Source organism: Heliangelus exortis, chromosome 5 (genome assembly GCF_036169615.1).
Source record: "Heliangelus exortis chromosome 5, bHelExo1.hap1, whole genome shotgun sequence".
NCBI classification, from domain to species: Eukaryota; Metazoa; Chordata; class Aves; order Apodiformes; family Trochilidae; genus Heliangelus; species Heliangelus exortis.
In genome coordinates this window covers 33,741,210-33,757,199 of record NC_092426.1, presented here as the reverse complement: position 1 = coordinate 33,757,199, position 15,990 = coordinate 33,741,210, and the positions used below count along the sequence as shown (strand labels likewise).

Sequence of the window (15,990 nt, the reverse complement as noted above, 5' to 3'; positions counted from 1 at the left end):
AAGACCTCTAAGATCACTGAGTCCAACTGTCAACCCAGAAAAAAACACCATGCCCAAGACAGCATGTCCTGAAGTGCTATATCTATGTATTTTCTTGATTCTGAGTTATGGTTAATCCACCAGCTTCCTGGGAAGCCTGTTCTGGTGCCTGACTACTCTCAATAAATTAATTCTTCCAAATATCTTGTCTAAACTTCAGGCCATTTCCTTCAGTTCATTGTTATTTTATGAGGCTGTATATCCCCATTTCCCAGATGTGTATAAAGCTGTTGCTGTGTGCTCTGTGTCATGTGAAGAACATACTCTTGCCATACACAGTTAATAGTCTCTTTTGGGGAACCTTGTGGAGTTACCACAGGTTGTGCAGTGGGTTCCAGTGCTTTTTTGAGAAGTGTTGAGTGGCTTCTGCTTCACATGTTTTAAAATAGGTGTATGTGCACAATATATGCACCATAAATTGAAAACATCTTAATCTGCATTCAGTGATTACCTGTACATAATGAATGCTGTAGGCCTGGAGTTTCCTATAATTCTCAGACTGGTAACTTCTGTTGCATAACTTGTCTGATGAAACGTGGTCATCTACAAGGAACATAAAAGCTGTAAATACTCACATTTTCTTTGCTGTCTTCCTGTACACCCGTCTGTATGTGTGTGCCTCCCTCTTTCTGCCCTCTTACTGTAACTTCTAAGAGTCAGATTTTGGCAGTTTGAATTTACTGTTAAAGTGAGACACCTAGATGATGTGCTACCAGGTAGGAGGATGTGTAGACTTACTGCAGTGTTTTTGCAAATTGATTTGCTACACTAACAACAACAATACATTATTATCTTTTGCCTTGAAAGGTCTTTTATGGAAGTCTTGAAAGACAGTGTATGTTGTCTGGTAGAAGCAATGTTGGTGTACAGCAAGCAGCCTTGAATGGTACTTAATTGTTTGCCAGGTAGTGATAACATTAAGACCTGGCTGTTGGCAGCTTTGGAAAGTATCTGCTTTAAGTGTGACAATCAGTTCTTGATTTTAGTGTAACTAACGTGGTCATGTATTTCAGCAGCCATGTATTCCTATGCCTGATTATTACTAGCTTTCATCTGAAATCACTAGGGTCCAAATACAACTTTCTCTCCTATTTCTAGACAGAAAGGAATCTAAAATCCCCCAAGCTTAGTTGGTCAAAAATTACTGTGAGTTTTTCTGGACCAATCACATTAGACTCTTATTTCCAGTAGTTACCAAATGCATTGCAAATAGTTTTATCACGTATTCCTGTTTGCTCTGTAAAGTACAGAATCAGGAGGAGGAATACACAGTTTCATAGAGCATGGGTAAGCATAACTTGCAGGTGTTCAAAGGGATTGTCATAAAATCTGATAGGATACTTAAAGGCTGGGATACTTAATGTTTTACATAACACAGTTTCATGAGAACTTCTTAATAGCATGATATGGTGCGAGAAATTTTAAGAAATCTGCTTAACAGTAGTCATCAATTCTGTTTATGCCTTTACCTCTTTTTGAAGTAAACCACAAACCAGGCAGTGTCAGTTTCCTTTTGCCTTTTTTATGCCTTTTGGAACTGGATAGCAGTTCAGAAGACACTGAGTTCATGCGTTTGGTTGTGCAAAGAAATAGTGAAATGCCTTAGCAGAAGTCAGCATGTTTCTAGTGGCACTTTGGACTGTGATGCCATTCTCTTTCAATTGTTATTAAAACCGATACTGAAGTATTTACATCATCTACAGCTTGCCACAAAATTTTGCATACCCTTAAAATTCTGAGTCTCCATGTTGCTATGGGTTGCCACTATATGTGTTAGCAGAGTGGCAGCTGTTTAATCCAAACTTTTCCTGCTGAATTCTCTGTTTTCTTTCATATTAATTGAATACTTGACTGTGTGGCATCTTAGTGTAAATGCGTGTCTATATATCCAAACCCTTACAAGACATAAATGTTTTTCATGCTAATTAGGATTTCAGCAAAGCTGAATAACTGCAGAGGTAAGTATCTTGTCTGTCATCACTATACAGATGGCTTGGGCTGTAATGCACATTTCCTTCCTTTCTTCCAGGAGGGGATGACCGACGGGTCTTGCTTTGGCATATGGAAGAAGCCATCCACTCAAGAGTCAAACCAGTTCAGCTGAAAGGGGAGCATCACTCTAATATCTTCTGTCTGGCTTTCAACAGTGGCAATACAAAAGTGTTCTCTGGAGGTAAGGGAGGAAAACCACCCTGATCACACTGGAGTCTGCACTGTGAATGCCTTAAAGTTGAAGCCATGAGCGAGATCCTGCCCCACATGAAAGGTCTTTTCCATAGTCCCCTCGGGATCTGGAAGATGTCCTTAATCAGCAGCTGAAGTTTTTTGGGGAACAGGGAGTTCTTTAGCTAGTGCAACATTTTAATATTATCATGCCCCTCATTGTCCCAAACTGTGGTATAAGTGCATCTTGTCTCTAGCTGTCATGAGAGTCCTGGATTTGATCTGACCCTTCTTGTGCTGCTGACTGTGGGACATGATTTTTGTTGTTCCCTCTTAGGTGTACTGAGAGCAGACCTTGCATCCTCTCTGGCACAATATTTTATCTTTAACTGCTGATGCTAGTAGCTGATCTTAATGCACCCTTAGATGGCTAATGAAGGGCTTTCACCATCTGTTGGTGGACCACTTTTTCTTAGGCCTCATTTCTGTCCTCACTGGATACGTATCTGCCTTTTAGAACTGTTGTCACATTGGGCTCTAATTGGCCTCGATGTTCTTCATCTTTTTTATTTTCTTTTTTTTTTTAATAAATCCTCTTTTTTAACAGAAATTTTATTTAGTCTTAAAACTAATATAAGGAAAGTGGACATATACTTGTTCTGGGAATTTCCCTGGAATTTACGTTTGTTTCACCACTTGATTTCTGAAGTGTTGAAGTAGAGAGAAAAATTAAATTGAGAAGAAAAAGGCACAAGAATGTCAAATAAACATGTCCATGTAATTTTCTGCTGTACTTCATTTCTTGTATTTGACATGGTACTAGAATGAACAGGAATTTGTATATTTCACTGGTATGTCCATTAGCAAACACCTAGGCTTATTTTAGGGTCTTATAAGACTACTCGGTCAGAGCCCTTCATTAGCTTTTTGAACTAAGACCTGGGAACTGCAAATAAATGTTATAAGGTGATTCTAAGCAGATGTGAATGGTGGAAGTTTCCTGTCAGCACTGTGGTAAAACTGCAACATCCCTTAGAGAAAAAGGCATGACAGAGATTAAGATGGTGTCAAATTTTAAGGATGAAATGATTCAGATAAAATTCTCAGGTGGAGAAAATCCTGAAAATGTCAAATAGTGATGCCTATCTTCTGATTCTGGGGACTGCTGTTTTTTTATGAGAAAGACAAGTGTTCACACCATCTTCAAGTAAATGTATCTGCATGAGTGATTCCAATGAAATTTTGGGCTGGAGTCTGTTTTATTTTATCTTGAATTCAGACAAATGAAGCCTTACATGAATATTCAAAGAATCATCTTTGCCAGGGCTTTCTGGAGTGGCTGTCATGGTATTTTTCTTATTTCTAACTCAACCCTCTGTCCATTGGGCCCTGCTGTCAGAGGCTACTGTTTTCACAGGAAAGGCAGCAAAGTGCTTTGGCTGTACCTTGTCCTGCAGTTAACACCTGCAGCTAAAGATCTACATCACTGATCACGGTGGATTTTTGCAAGATGCCAGGTTCAATGAGCTGTGACAGCTGATGCACAGACAAACTGGAAGTTCTCATCTTTTTTCCTCCTCCATTCTGCATAAACATGCTATGCCTGTGCTAGAAATTTTTTTTATTGGAGGAGTCATGAACTCTTTCAGTTTCTTCACCAAGATTCACAGGGTTTATCCTCAAGAGTCTGATTCTTGAATCCCTCCTAAAGAGTCATTTTGCTTCATGACCTAGATGTGCCATCTGTTTTATCTCTGTTGGCAAAATGGGGCTACCTATGTTAATTCACTCCACAATGTTCTGGGAGATTCTTCAAAGGTCTGAGAAAATTTTCCCCAGTACTGAACCTGGAGTTGTATTCAAATAATGGAAATAGGAATAGTTTAAAAAAAACAACCAACCAAACAAACAAAAAACAACCAACCAATCTAAAAATTAAAGTATGGGAACTAGCACCAAGTGCACAGACTCAGGGAGATGGTAGAAACTTGAATCAGGGGAGGTTTAAGTTATGTAGCAGGAAAAGGTTTTTCACCCAGAGGGCAGTTGAGCAGTGGAACAAGGTTCCCAGGGAAGTGGTCACAGCACCAAGCCTGCCTGAGTTCAAGAAGCATTTGGAGGATTCTCTCAGGCACATGGTGTGATTCTTGGGGTGCCCTACACATGGAAAGGAGTTGGACTTGATGATCCTGATTGAGGAAATCCCTTTCAACTTGGTATATATAAACCTACAGGGAAATTTATTTTTTTCTGCACAGGCCTGATGTGACAGATATGAGGTTTAGGCCACCTTGACTCTTCTCTGCTGTATGTTCTCTGTAGTATTTCATGCTCAGAGGTTTAATTGAATGGACTGGCAGAAACTTTTTTTCTTTCTGATCATGGCACCTGCAGCTGTCAAAACAAGAGAGATTATAAAAGGGAGAGCTGTGTATAAAATTACAACCCAGTTATTCTCTATGAAGAACAAACCATCCTGTAAAGGATAATTAAAATACTGTGCAGTGTAAAAGTAAAATACAGCAAAATACATAAGTGAGAGCCCTACTGGGCTGAGCAGCAGTGATGTTTTTTGCAAGGGTGCATCCTTACCAGAGGCAACAAAGCAGTTTGTGATTAGATTTTTGTCACCACCTCCTCCTCCTACATGCAGAACAGAGAGAAGCATTGGTATTTCCACAAGCCCTCCCCTTCCCATTTTGGAGCTTGTGATGGAAGGGAAGGTTGGTTCCATGATTACTAGAAACTTGAATCCAGGCATCTAGAATGATTCAGATGTTCATATTGTATGGAGACTGAGGAGCAGGTGCATCTGATGGAGGAAATTTTGTCACTGGAGTAATCAGGCTGCATTTTTCACTGGTGAAATACGTAGGTACTAGAGTAGTTTAAGTATAAACCTTGCTCATAATATATAAGGGGCACTTTTCATTGCAATTAGTAATCAAAGGACACTTATGTGTGTATAAGTGAATTGTTTGTTGTCCCGTGAAAAAGATTGAGCTACTGCAGTAATCTAAGTAAGGCTGGCAGAATTCAACTAGGAGCCAGTGCAAGAAGAGAAAGTGGATGTAGAAAAATCTCACACCTTATTAGTCAAAGAGAAACTTTCTCACAGTTCTTCTGTTGGGACAGAATACAATTGAAACGTGCATGGAATAAATGAAAACTGAGTCAACTGAACACTTAAGAATCCTAATGTAAAGTCTTGCTCCATATGAACCTTTTGGCTTTTTTGTACACTAGGACAGCTTCACAACTTTATCACAATTGCAAAGACATACAGAGCATAGAAATATGACTGTGTGCTTTCTGGTTTTTATTTCTGAATTTAATGTAAATGTTTTTCTCTGTAAATATTTCTAAAGAGGAGGTGGCAAATTACTTTATTATTCCATGCCAAGACTAAAAAAAATTCTGTTACTGTAGCTTGAAAAACACTCCTTGAACAAGTCAAATTATGTTATATCTGTGACCCTCTTATTCTGCATGGATGTGCTTAGTTCCTATTGTATTCAATGAATGTGATCAGAGAAAGAGGACACAATTGTCTGGTTACTTGGTTTGTTTTTTGTTAACACTAAAAAATTACACTGGCTGTCACATTCATGCAGTCTCAATGGTTGTAAAACACTGAACTGGCAGCTCAGTACATTACAGCATCTCTTTTCACCTTTCATTATCTTTTTATGGAGCATCCTCTGAACACGAAGGTGTTCTGCTGCTTCATATAATATTCTTAACTGCAAATGTCCCAAAACTGAAGCTGAAAACAAGACTGTTCAGTAACCCAGTTAAGTAGAATTATTTATTGTGCAGAGCAGTATCAGATGGAATCTATTGGTGCATTTGGTCATGACTGGAAATGTCACATGGCATGGAACCTGTGACATAAGTGAGCAGCAGCCTGACCACTTGGCAACTGAAGTGCTCCCTCTGGGCTTTAGTTTTGTTTTTGAAATAGAAAGTAAAAAAGAAGCTATTTATTGTTTTGTTGTGGTTTCTGTCTTTATAATGCTTTTTAACCACTGGAATGTGATCTTAAGTGTTTATATTTCTCTTTATAGGCAATGACGAACAAGTTATACTCCATGATGTTGAAAGGTAAATACACTTTGTGTTTCCACTGCTTCAGGATCTCCCTTAATGTCAACTCAGTAGAGGCACTTTTGGTTTAAATTAATGGTCTGGGAGAAGGGCACAGTGTTTTAATCCTGAAACAAGCTTTTATTTCTCTAAATATCTGTAATGAAGTATTCCACATCACCCCATTTTTTTTAAGCACTTGGTTCTGCATCATCTTGACCTTGCAAAAGAGAATAGCTGTTACATACAAATGATCTCCTACAGACAGCATACTGGATTCTGAGTAGATGTGGAGTCAGATTTTTCTGGCACATATTCAAGTATTGTGGTACATACAGGCTTTTTTTTGTTTGTTTTTCAAAATACCTGACTTGTATTAAAGATGCCTAGTGCTTGGCCTACCTTTTAAAACTTTGGCTGCAGCTGCCCGATTCTTGACACTGATGTGAAGCATATTTATTTTGATGTTTAATTTTTACCAAAACTGCAAGACAGTTGGGGATTAGATTTTGTTGTGCTACATCAAAACTAGGCCTGTTAGTCAACATATAATTAATACAGTACTGGTGATGTATTAGATGGGGCTTCTCTATGCAGCACATCATATCTTTTGTGCTTGCTGCTTTTGAAGCAGAAAAACTACTTGTTTGATTTGCTGGGGTGTTTATTAGGGGGGAGAGGAGGGCTGTTTTTGTTTTGTGTTTTCATTTTGTAGCTCGTTATTAAATGTGGTGTCAGAATTTTAGATGTTGGTGGCCATTGTGTTCTGTCTTTTCAAGCTTCTGCAATATCTTTGTCCTTGACAATTTTCTATATAAGACTTTTTTTTCCTGCTATTTCCTGTATATAAACAGGTCTTTTTGGTATGTATGTATTTGTAATGTTTTTGTTATCAGGGTCCAGTTGTAATGCATAAAGAATTCATTTCTTTAACGCTGTTGGTGTGACCTGAAAGAAACCTTACTAGTCTCTCACACTGAATTCTGATTGGTTTCTATTCTGCCTTCTTGAATGTTAAACACATGGTCTAACAACAGCTTTTTCATACTTTTAAATGGCTTTTTCTGTTACTGGGGTTTTTTTGGTTTGGTTTTTTTTTTTTTTTTTTTGTTTGTTTTTTTTTTTTTTTGCCTTTCTGCTAACTGTTCCATGAGACATAATTAGTAGATGTCACTAATAACACAAACTGCTAAGTGTTCAAAACATTGATTTTATGTGGAATCTCTTTGATGGAGTTTCTGTGAGGTATAGAGATTGTGTACAAAGTATATTCTTTAAAGGAGTCTTGCCAAAGAAATAAAACAATCCCAGAGTCTTCTCTCTTAATATAGTAATGCATTAAAAGACAATATATTAAGAGGATTTTGGTCTCTCCATGCTGCTGCTGCTTCCTTTTTAAATGATCTATACATTTGGGAAGAGGATAAAGAATGGTCTTCTTACAGCTGTGGAATGGCTGAAATCTTTTGGGGTTTTTATTTGGTTCTTTTATGCTGCTTTTTTAGTAGTCTTTCTTGGTTCTCCAGGATAGACCAGACCTGTATTTTTTCCATGAAGAAAAAGCAGCATAGAAAGCCAGCTAGAAAGTTGCTCTTTTGTGAGCTTCAACTGAACTTCTGGGTGATACAGAAGCCTCTATTAAAGAATGAGCTTGTGTCTTGATTTCTTTTTTATGTTGAGTAGTAAAAATTTAGTCCACAGGTCTCAAGATGTCTTTTCCACTACCTCTTCCCAGGTTTAATCAACTATAACTTTATTTTCATATTAACATGTACCTGAAGTTTTTAATGTGTGGGATTTGCCCTGAAGGGTTTTTTTTCCTCATAGAATAACATCTTGGACACTCTGCATTGGCTTTTTGTTTGCTTTTGACTCTACACACCAAGGTCTTCTTATGAACTTTTTACTAGGTTTTTCTAGGTTGATAAAGCTGTAAATACTTTGCTTCTTAAAACAACAATGAAAAAAAGGAAGAATGATAATCGTGTATCTTTTTTCCAGCACTGAGACCTTGGATGTGTTTGCTCATGAGGATGCAGTGTATGGGCTTTCAGTGAGCCCAGTAAATGACAACATCTTTGCTAGTTCATCAGATGATGGCCGGGTTCTTATTTGGGACATCCGAGAGTCTTCCCATGGAGGTGAGAATTCTAGGTGGGAAATGTCATTGATACAGAAAGAATTTGGGTGAGGAAAGGAAAAGTTATGTTAATCTGGAACAATCAAGACAAGGGAGTGTTGGAGAGGGGTGAAAGAGAGGTATAGTTCAGACTTTCCAGTTCAATGTTATTGTCTTAAGTGACTTTATGAAGTACCACATATAGTGGAAGCTAGCATAAAACTTGGTATGAATAGGTTTAGCAGGGGAGTACATTATTTTATTTATTTATTGTTTGGGTTTTTTTACATTTGGAAAGCTCTTCTATTTATTTGAATAATTTTCCAAAGATATTTATATACTCTGACACTGAAGATTGCTCTTATGCATAAGGGGTTTTGGTTTTTTTTTGCTGTATGGAAACTTTGAATGCTTATGTGATAAAAGGGTATCGAATTATTATTTCAGTCTTTGTTTTCTAAAACAGAACTGAGTACTGTTGATTTATGTAACGGTAACGAACCTGCAGCTTCTCAAAACACTCTAATCTGTGTTTTTACAGCTGCAGTTTTAAGGCTGAAGCATCTTGGTTTAGAATTGTAGTTACACAAATTTGAAGAGGAATGCTTCAGGAATTGAATTTCAGTATATGAATACTTAAGTAATGCTTCAGTAAATGAAGTTCTGAGTTTACCCCATCCTAAAGAACACAAAGCTGAGAATTTAAAATGGAGCAGTTTGCAGGTGTACAGCATCTGGTTCCCTTCATAGCTAAAATAAACTTTCATCTTTTTTTTTAAGCTGTTTAAATGCAATTACCTCAACTCATAGTTTCTACTGGTCTTGCAGGACAGTTGTTTATGGCACTGAAATCAGCTTATGTATTTAGTGGCAATTTATACACTGTGGTTGTTGGATCAAAGTTGCTGTTAATTGAGTTACCTCTTTCCATACCTAAGTGAATTTGATAACTTCTCTAGATTGTGATTCTTTACCTTTCTGACTAGGAAATGCAAGCTGGGACAAGGCATACTTTATAGTCCCATAGGGGTCTTTTAGAGCCACTAGCATCATGAGGGCTTTATGGAAATAGAGTAACCAGAATTGGATCTTTCTTGATAAACCTCACCAGAATACTTGGAGTAGATTGCTTATTGATGCTTTCCCTACCTCAGGCATATTGCCTTTTTATAAGTAAAAATTAAGTATACTAGCACTGCTTTCAGTTCAGAGCAGTCTGATTGTTACTATGATTCTGATTCTCTTGTGCAGTTGTGATTCCCCTTATCTCTTTCCCATCTTGTGATTTTACTAGAAAGAACATTCTGAAAAGCAATGCACACAGTCAGTATATGATAACATAGACTCTAGTAAAAATGCCTGTTATACCTCTGGATCACTCAGAGGAATACATCAATCATGCCCCTCTTGTTCAGAAGTCTCCTACTAGCACAGTGAAGTGTTGTCTTCCCTTCAGCCAGTTTCTTACCCTATGCAACTCTCTTTGGTAACTTCAGCTGCCTATAGCTAAACTATACCACATGTGAATTTAGTCCTCATGAAATCTACCTCTTTTTTCCCCTGTATAAAAGGTCAGCTATTTTATCAAAAAGAAAAATTAGTCTAATTTGACTTATCTACCTCTGGTGAATCAGTCACTTTATCTCTTTTATTTTTGTTTTCATGACATCCTAGTGATGAGACCAGGCACTGAACATGGCTTTCAAATTAGAGATGGTGAAATGTTCCTTTATTGGCTTCTCCTGAACTCTTCACCATAAAGATTTGTCTGTTAGGAGAGCTACCTGTTGCTAACAGTGGATGTCAACAGTTGGTGGGACAGATGTTGCTTAGTGTCATAAACTAAAATCCAATCTGATTTGAGTTTTTGAACTTGCATGAAGTGATGTTTATCCTTCTTTGATGTAGTTAAGCCTTTTACTGTTTTACTGTTTACTGTTACTTCTGTTTCTCCTTCAGTGCTGAGTGATTTATGCCATGATTTTTATAAACTCGCTGTTACTTGTTAGAGGTAGTGTTGATCTCCCTTGATAAACATTTTCATACTCCAGTGTATGAGAGATACAATTGGGAATGACCATAAAGAACAATAAAGAAATAATCCCCCTACTTCTCATTAAAGTGACTTAGTGGCTTATTGGTTTAGCTTCTGTAACCTCTCTTTAATTTGAGGAGATAAAAGGCAACTTTTGTTACCTTAGAAGAAAACAGTGGTACCAGGCCAGGCTGTTTGTAATAAAGGGGTTAAGGAAAACACCAGTAATTAATGACATTGATTTGACTGAACAAATGTAAGCAAACTATATGTGTGTTTTAAAAAGCACCTCCTTTATTTGGCAATCTGATGTTGAATCTCCACTCAACTAATGAAGTCCATTTCTTCTCAGTGGAGGCTGCCATTTTAGTGGCACAGCCTTTTATGTTCCAGCAGGGACCTGATTTGATGATGCAACTGGAAAAAGTTGGTTTTGATTGGATATTTGGAACTTCTAGTAGACCAGTAGCAATCTCTAATGTCTTGGGGCAGGTTGTCAGAACAAAAGTTTGCTCCTTTTCTTCCCTTTAACTCTGCTTCCTATGACATTTGCACCGGGGAGTTTCAGCTGTGGTCAATACAACTCTGCTTTGATCACTGCTGAATGAATGCTAAAAGGGTAAGTCCCTGTGTCAGAAAGCTTGCAATAGGGCATAAGAGGAGGATATAGATGTAAGGACAAGTAAATGTTAATTCTTGATGGACAATAGTTTCAGAAGGTGTTAGGATTTTGAGAGGGTTGTCTGTTTAGCCATACTTTATGTATCTTACAGAGCGATATGAGGAATGCAGATGAGGTATATGTGGAGGTGCCTGTGGGGCTAAAGGTTCCTGCACAGAGTGGCTCAGATAAGGGCAATAAGTGAGTCTCTCCCAACCATGCAGGCAGCACAGTGGTTGCATCAAAGCAGACAGTGAAAGGAAAAATCTAGCATGATCGTTGTCTCAAAACAGGCATTGATTCTGGTTTCTTAGATGAGTAAAGGTACCCATAACAAATAGAATTGGACTGTGCCTAAAGCAGTAAATTTACCAGAAAAATACAGAGAAGGGTGACAGAGTCAAGGCTTTTCCACACTCTTCATGCAGCATTTTGATGGAATGAATAGGGCAGAGTATCAGGCTAAACACAGTCTTGTTAAACTAATCAAGATGAGAGGGAGAGAGTCTGTTTGAGCATGTTGTTAACTGTGTAAGAACAGCAAAAGCCAATTGTTAACATTTTTATGCAAGAGGAACACCCTTTTTGTCTACTTGCACAGCTGCTTGTACAGCACTTAGGAGGTGGCAGTCCTCTTTTCCTCAGGATTGGCAGCTTGCTTTGAGCTGAGTTCCATACAGATTTATTTCACTTTTTGTAAAGTTATTCTCCCAAATAAGCAAGTGCTGCTATATTTACAGTTTGTGTGCTCACTAATGGCTGTGGAAGCTTCCAGGTATATCTTGCAAGGAACCTTTTAGAAGCCCCCTGTGTGTAGTCCTTATTACATGACAGTTTGGTCATGACCTAAGAAGATTCAAATACCTGATCTTTGTCTAGTTTTAAACACTGATAACCTTCCATAATCAAAATAGTGTCTTGAAATCTAGTACATGTCCTTTTCCATATTTAGACAAAGTTAATGTACTTGTGGGTGGATTTTAAAACCTCAATTTTTATATTGCTTTGGATGTGTCAGCTTGAGAAATGGTTTGAACATGTCTCCATATCTTCAGATCTTGTTTTGCTGTTTCCATATTAATCTGCCAAATGAATTGCATTGAACAGTTGTGTGCAGTGTTTGTTCTTATTTCTGAAATCTCAACTTTCTCAACAGAGCCCTTCTGCTTGGCACACTACCCATCAGCCTTTCACAGTGTCATGTTTAATCCAGTAGAACCCAGATTACTGGCTACTGCCAACTCTAAGGAAGGTGTGGGACTCTGGGACATTCGTAAGCCTCAGAGGTAAGATCTGGCTGTCCTTGGCTTATGCTGTACTAGTTCTTTCCCTTTAAAGGTGGTGGCCTAATACTCTCTCACTTCCCCCCCTTCTCCCCCCCTTCTCCCCCCCTTCTCCCCCCCTTCTCCCCCCCTTCTCCCCCCCTTCTCCCCCCCTTCTCCCCCCCTTCTCCCCCCCTTCTCCCCCCCTTCTCCCCCCCTTCTCCCCCCCTTCTCCCCCCCTTCTCCCCCCCTTCTCCCCCCCTTCTCCCCCCCTTCTCCCCCCCTTCTCCCCCCCTTCTCCCCCCCTTCTCCCCCCCTTCTCCCCCCCTTCTCCCCCCCTTCTCCCCCCCTTCTCCCCCCCTTCTCCCCCCCTTCTCCCCCCCTTTTCATGTAAGTCAGAATGTACAATAGTAAGAAAGTATGTAGAACAAAGTTCACATCAATGTTAGTAATGCTGAAATAAATTATTTTTCATAACTAACATTCTTCTTCATACATATGATCTAATTTGATTTTTAAATGGGTCTAGATCTTCAGTGTAAAGGTAAGTTATTTTTTGGAAGCCTACCTGGCCTCACTGCTACAGGTTAACTCAATGTTGTTAAGTTCACATCACTAGCACTGGTGTGCTTGTACTGCAAGGAAGCCATGGTGGGCACTGCCTGGTTTACAGTTAGGTTTTTTTTTTTTCAGTGGCTGACTGGAAACTGACTGATTGTGGTCAAAGATGCTTTTTACTCAACACTTAAGAGTTTTATATGATCTCCTAGACACCTAGATAATCTGATTGGCTGTATAAGGGACTACCAGATGTACAGAGGATTTTAAACTAATGAAAAGAAGAGAAAAAGTTTGCCATGTGAAGCATGGTTAAACTGGGTTCTGAAGTGAATATATGCAATGTCTAATACCAGAGTTTTGCATGCAAGAGAGATTAGGCTTCTGTTGAAGTCTTTCTAGTGTTTCGTATTTTGAAAGTAATTTCCTTTTTTAATCAAAGTAATCACAAAAAAAATGTTTCTCCCTTATCCCCCCAACTTTTATGTTTACATGTTTGTAGTTACAGGTGTAAATGTAGTAAGGATAATTTTTAAAAAGTGAAAAGAGGAGGAAACACAGTATTTTACAGTTCAGTAACCTCAACTGTTTACAATCTCATTTTGCATACACTTGACTTTCCCCTTACTGGTGAATTTCTTGGGATATCTAGAAGTGTTTATCACTAAATTCTTCATAGGTTTGCACTGACAGAGAGAAAAAGCCATTTCATATGAAGTTATAAGTGGCTTAAAAAAAATTATAAGACATGTTGGCATCCAATACAAAAGCAACGAAGTTATGGTTTTGGGAGGGTTTATTATTCTTAAATGGTAAACATTAGTGTTTTGAATTTTCAATCAGAATTTGCATGCTGATGGCTGTAGAGCTTTCTCACATTTCTTAAGTTTGCTAGAGCCCTTGTTGGCAGCTGTTGTGCTGTCTGCTATTAAATTTAGGTTTGATAAATTTTAACTGGAAAGGAGTTAGAAAGTTACTTGATTTATTTTCTCATTCTTGTCAAACTGTCTAGGTCTTAGTTTGATGTTAAAAAGTTAGTAACTTCAACATTTACTGTATGAAAGGAAGAGAAATATAAGACATTAGAGTTATTTTGCTCTTACAAAATGTTGGGAGATTTTTTCATATAAAAATTATGTCATTTTAAGATCAGTTCATTCGTACTTTTTTACCTTGAACTAATGGGGGAAAAGTTGGCTTCCTCTTGCTAAGTTAGCTGGTCTCAGGAGTCTGTTTTTCAGCTTCTACTTCAATTTTGTGATATAAGAACTTCTGCAGGCTGAGTAGGTTTTATTTTCAAAAGGAAGTTACATCAAAACATTTCTCCCTTCAGACATTTATTCTCACATTGTGAACATAAAATAAATGATGCTGGTAGAGTGCTGTAGCTTATATTAATAGAAGTCCTTTATGCATGCAAAATTTAGATTAAGTCTTTCACTTGGATAGGAAAACAAAATGGGATCAGCCGTGGAAAAGTTGTACAAGGCTAACAGGAGAAATGGAGGAAGCAAGTATCACTGGGGGTACAAGTATTTGCCTTGGTAAATGCAGGAACAGTTTACTTGAATAAGGAATTCTCCTTTTACAAATTTTAACAGCTGCTTTGTAATAGCAGAAATAGCACCTTTTTCTTATTTTTAGCTGTTCTCATTAAGGTTTTGATATCAAAAAAGATTTTCAGTCAATATATAGAAGTGTTGATGAGCTATTGCTTGGAGTGGAAGCAGGTATCAAGTGGTGGAAATTCATGTAGTAGCCAGTCTAGATGCTATTCTGCCTTCTTCAGTCTTGGCCATAAGGCAAAGTTCTAGCTGTGAGCTTGCTGGGGGCTGCTCACACATTTTTAGCTTTATTATGGCATTGTTCTTTCTAATGCCAAACCTAAAATAGCTGTAACAGAATTTAATTGAAGAGTAATTTGAATTTCTCCAGGTTTAGCACCAATATGAAAGACTTAAACCTTTGACAAATATGAATACTACAGTCTTTTTTTTATGAAAAGGGGAGAGGAAAGGGTGTGTTATAACCTCAGGGTTGTACATTTACTTCTGAAAGACAAGAGCTACCCTTTCTCATCCTAATCTGATCAAAGTACAGCTTTCAAAGTAAAAAGCTAAATGGGGATGGTTAAACATCATACCTTGCCACTACAGTGCTGAAATTCCTATATGGACAGGTGGCACCACTTTTTCCTGCACAAGGAAACTTGTGCTATACCTTTACTGTGCAGCTGGACATACACCCTGTATACCATGAAGCTGTTCCAGTATTTAAAGCATTTGTACCTACGAGGCGTGGTGCATATGTGAAATAGGTACATGCTTCTTACCTGCAGCCCACTTCTCCCACAGGAGTGGAAAACAGGAAAGTGAAGAGTGAGAGGCTTCTTGCAGAGCAAATGCTGTTTAATGATACTTAGTTTCAGTGATTTGGGCTGTGTATGCTGTAACTTAAATGAATGCAGGTGGTAAGTCTGCATTCAGCTGTCCTTTTTCTGGGGCAGTCATCAGCTTTCCTCCTTTTGAAAGCTTGGCCAGAGATATGTTCATGCCATGGTGAGAAGGGTATGCTTGTCTGAGGGAGAGAAAATAGCCTAAAGCACTAAGCTGACACTGCTATTTGTTCCCAGGAAACTCTCAGGTAAGAGAACTCTTTAGTGAGAGCTGAGTTCTGCTAATGGACTGCCAAAGCCAGAGTGCCTCAAGTTTAAATACAGTAGATTGTTAGTCTTTATTAAAGTAACAGACCATTTGCCCCATGCCTGCTGGTCTCTGCAGATCTAGTTTGCTCATTTAGAAATGTGGAACTTGATTTTTAATGCACTTGGGGCCAATACACTTTGTTTTCTGAGGAGAAAAAATTTATTCATTTGTAGATCAGTTAAGATCTAATCATTTCAGTGAGGAAGTAGAAAACAGAATTTACATTTTTGTATGTGGGTTTTAGTTTGCTACAGTCTTTTCTGAGGAAAATATACTGTGAACTTAATTATCAAGATAATTTTTTTTTTTTTTATAAAGGTGAAGTAATCCACATAATGCTCTAAGTACTTGTGGTAGACTGT

General features: G+C 38.1%; 1 protein-coding gene across 2 annotated transcripts in view; it reads left to right on the top strand.

Annotated features, from left to right (window-relative positions):
* DCAF5 (DDB1 and CUL4 associated factor 5) overlaps positions 1 to 15,990 on the top strand; it is a 79,200-nt gene that overhangs the window by 8,261 nt on the left and 54,949 nt on the right. For both annotated transcript variants that reach the window (XM_071744446.1, XM_071744447.1), the window contains exons 2-5: positions 2,069 to 2,212; positions 6,270 to 6,306; positions 8,290 to 8,429; positions 12,260 to 12,389. In XM_071744446.1, the coding sequence (XP_071600547.1) occupies positions 2,069 to 2,212; positions 6,270 to 6,306; positions 8,290 to 8,429; positions 12,260 to 12,389 (451 nt within the window). The remainder of the gene's footprint in view (positions 1 to 2,068; positions 2,213 to 6,269; positions 6,307 to 8,289; positions 8,430 to 12,259; positions 12,390 to 15,990) is intronic.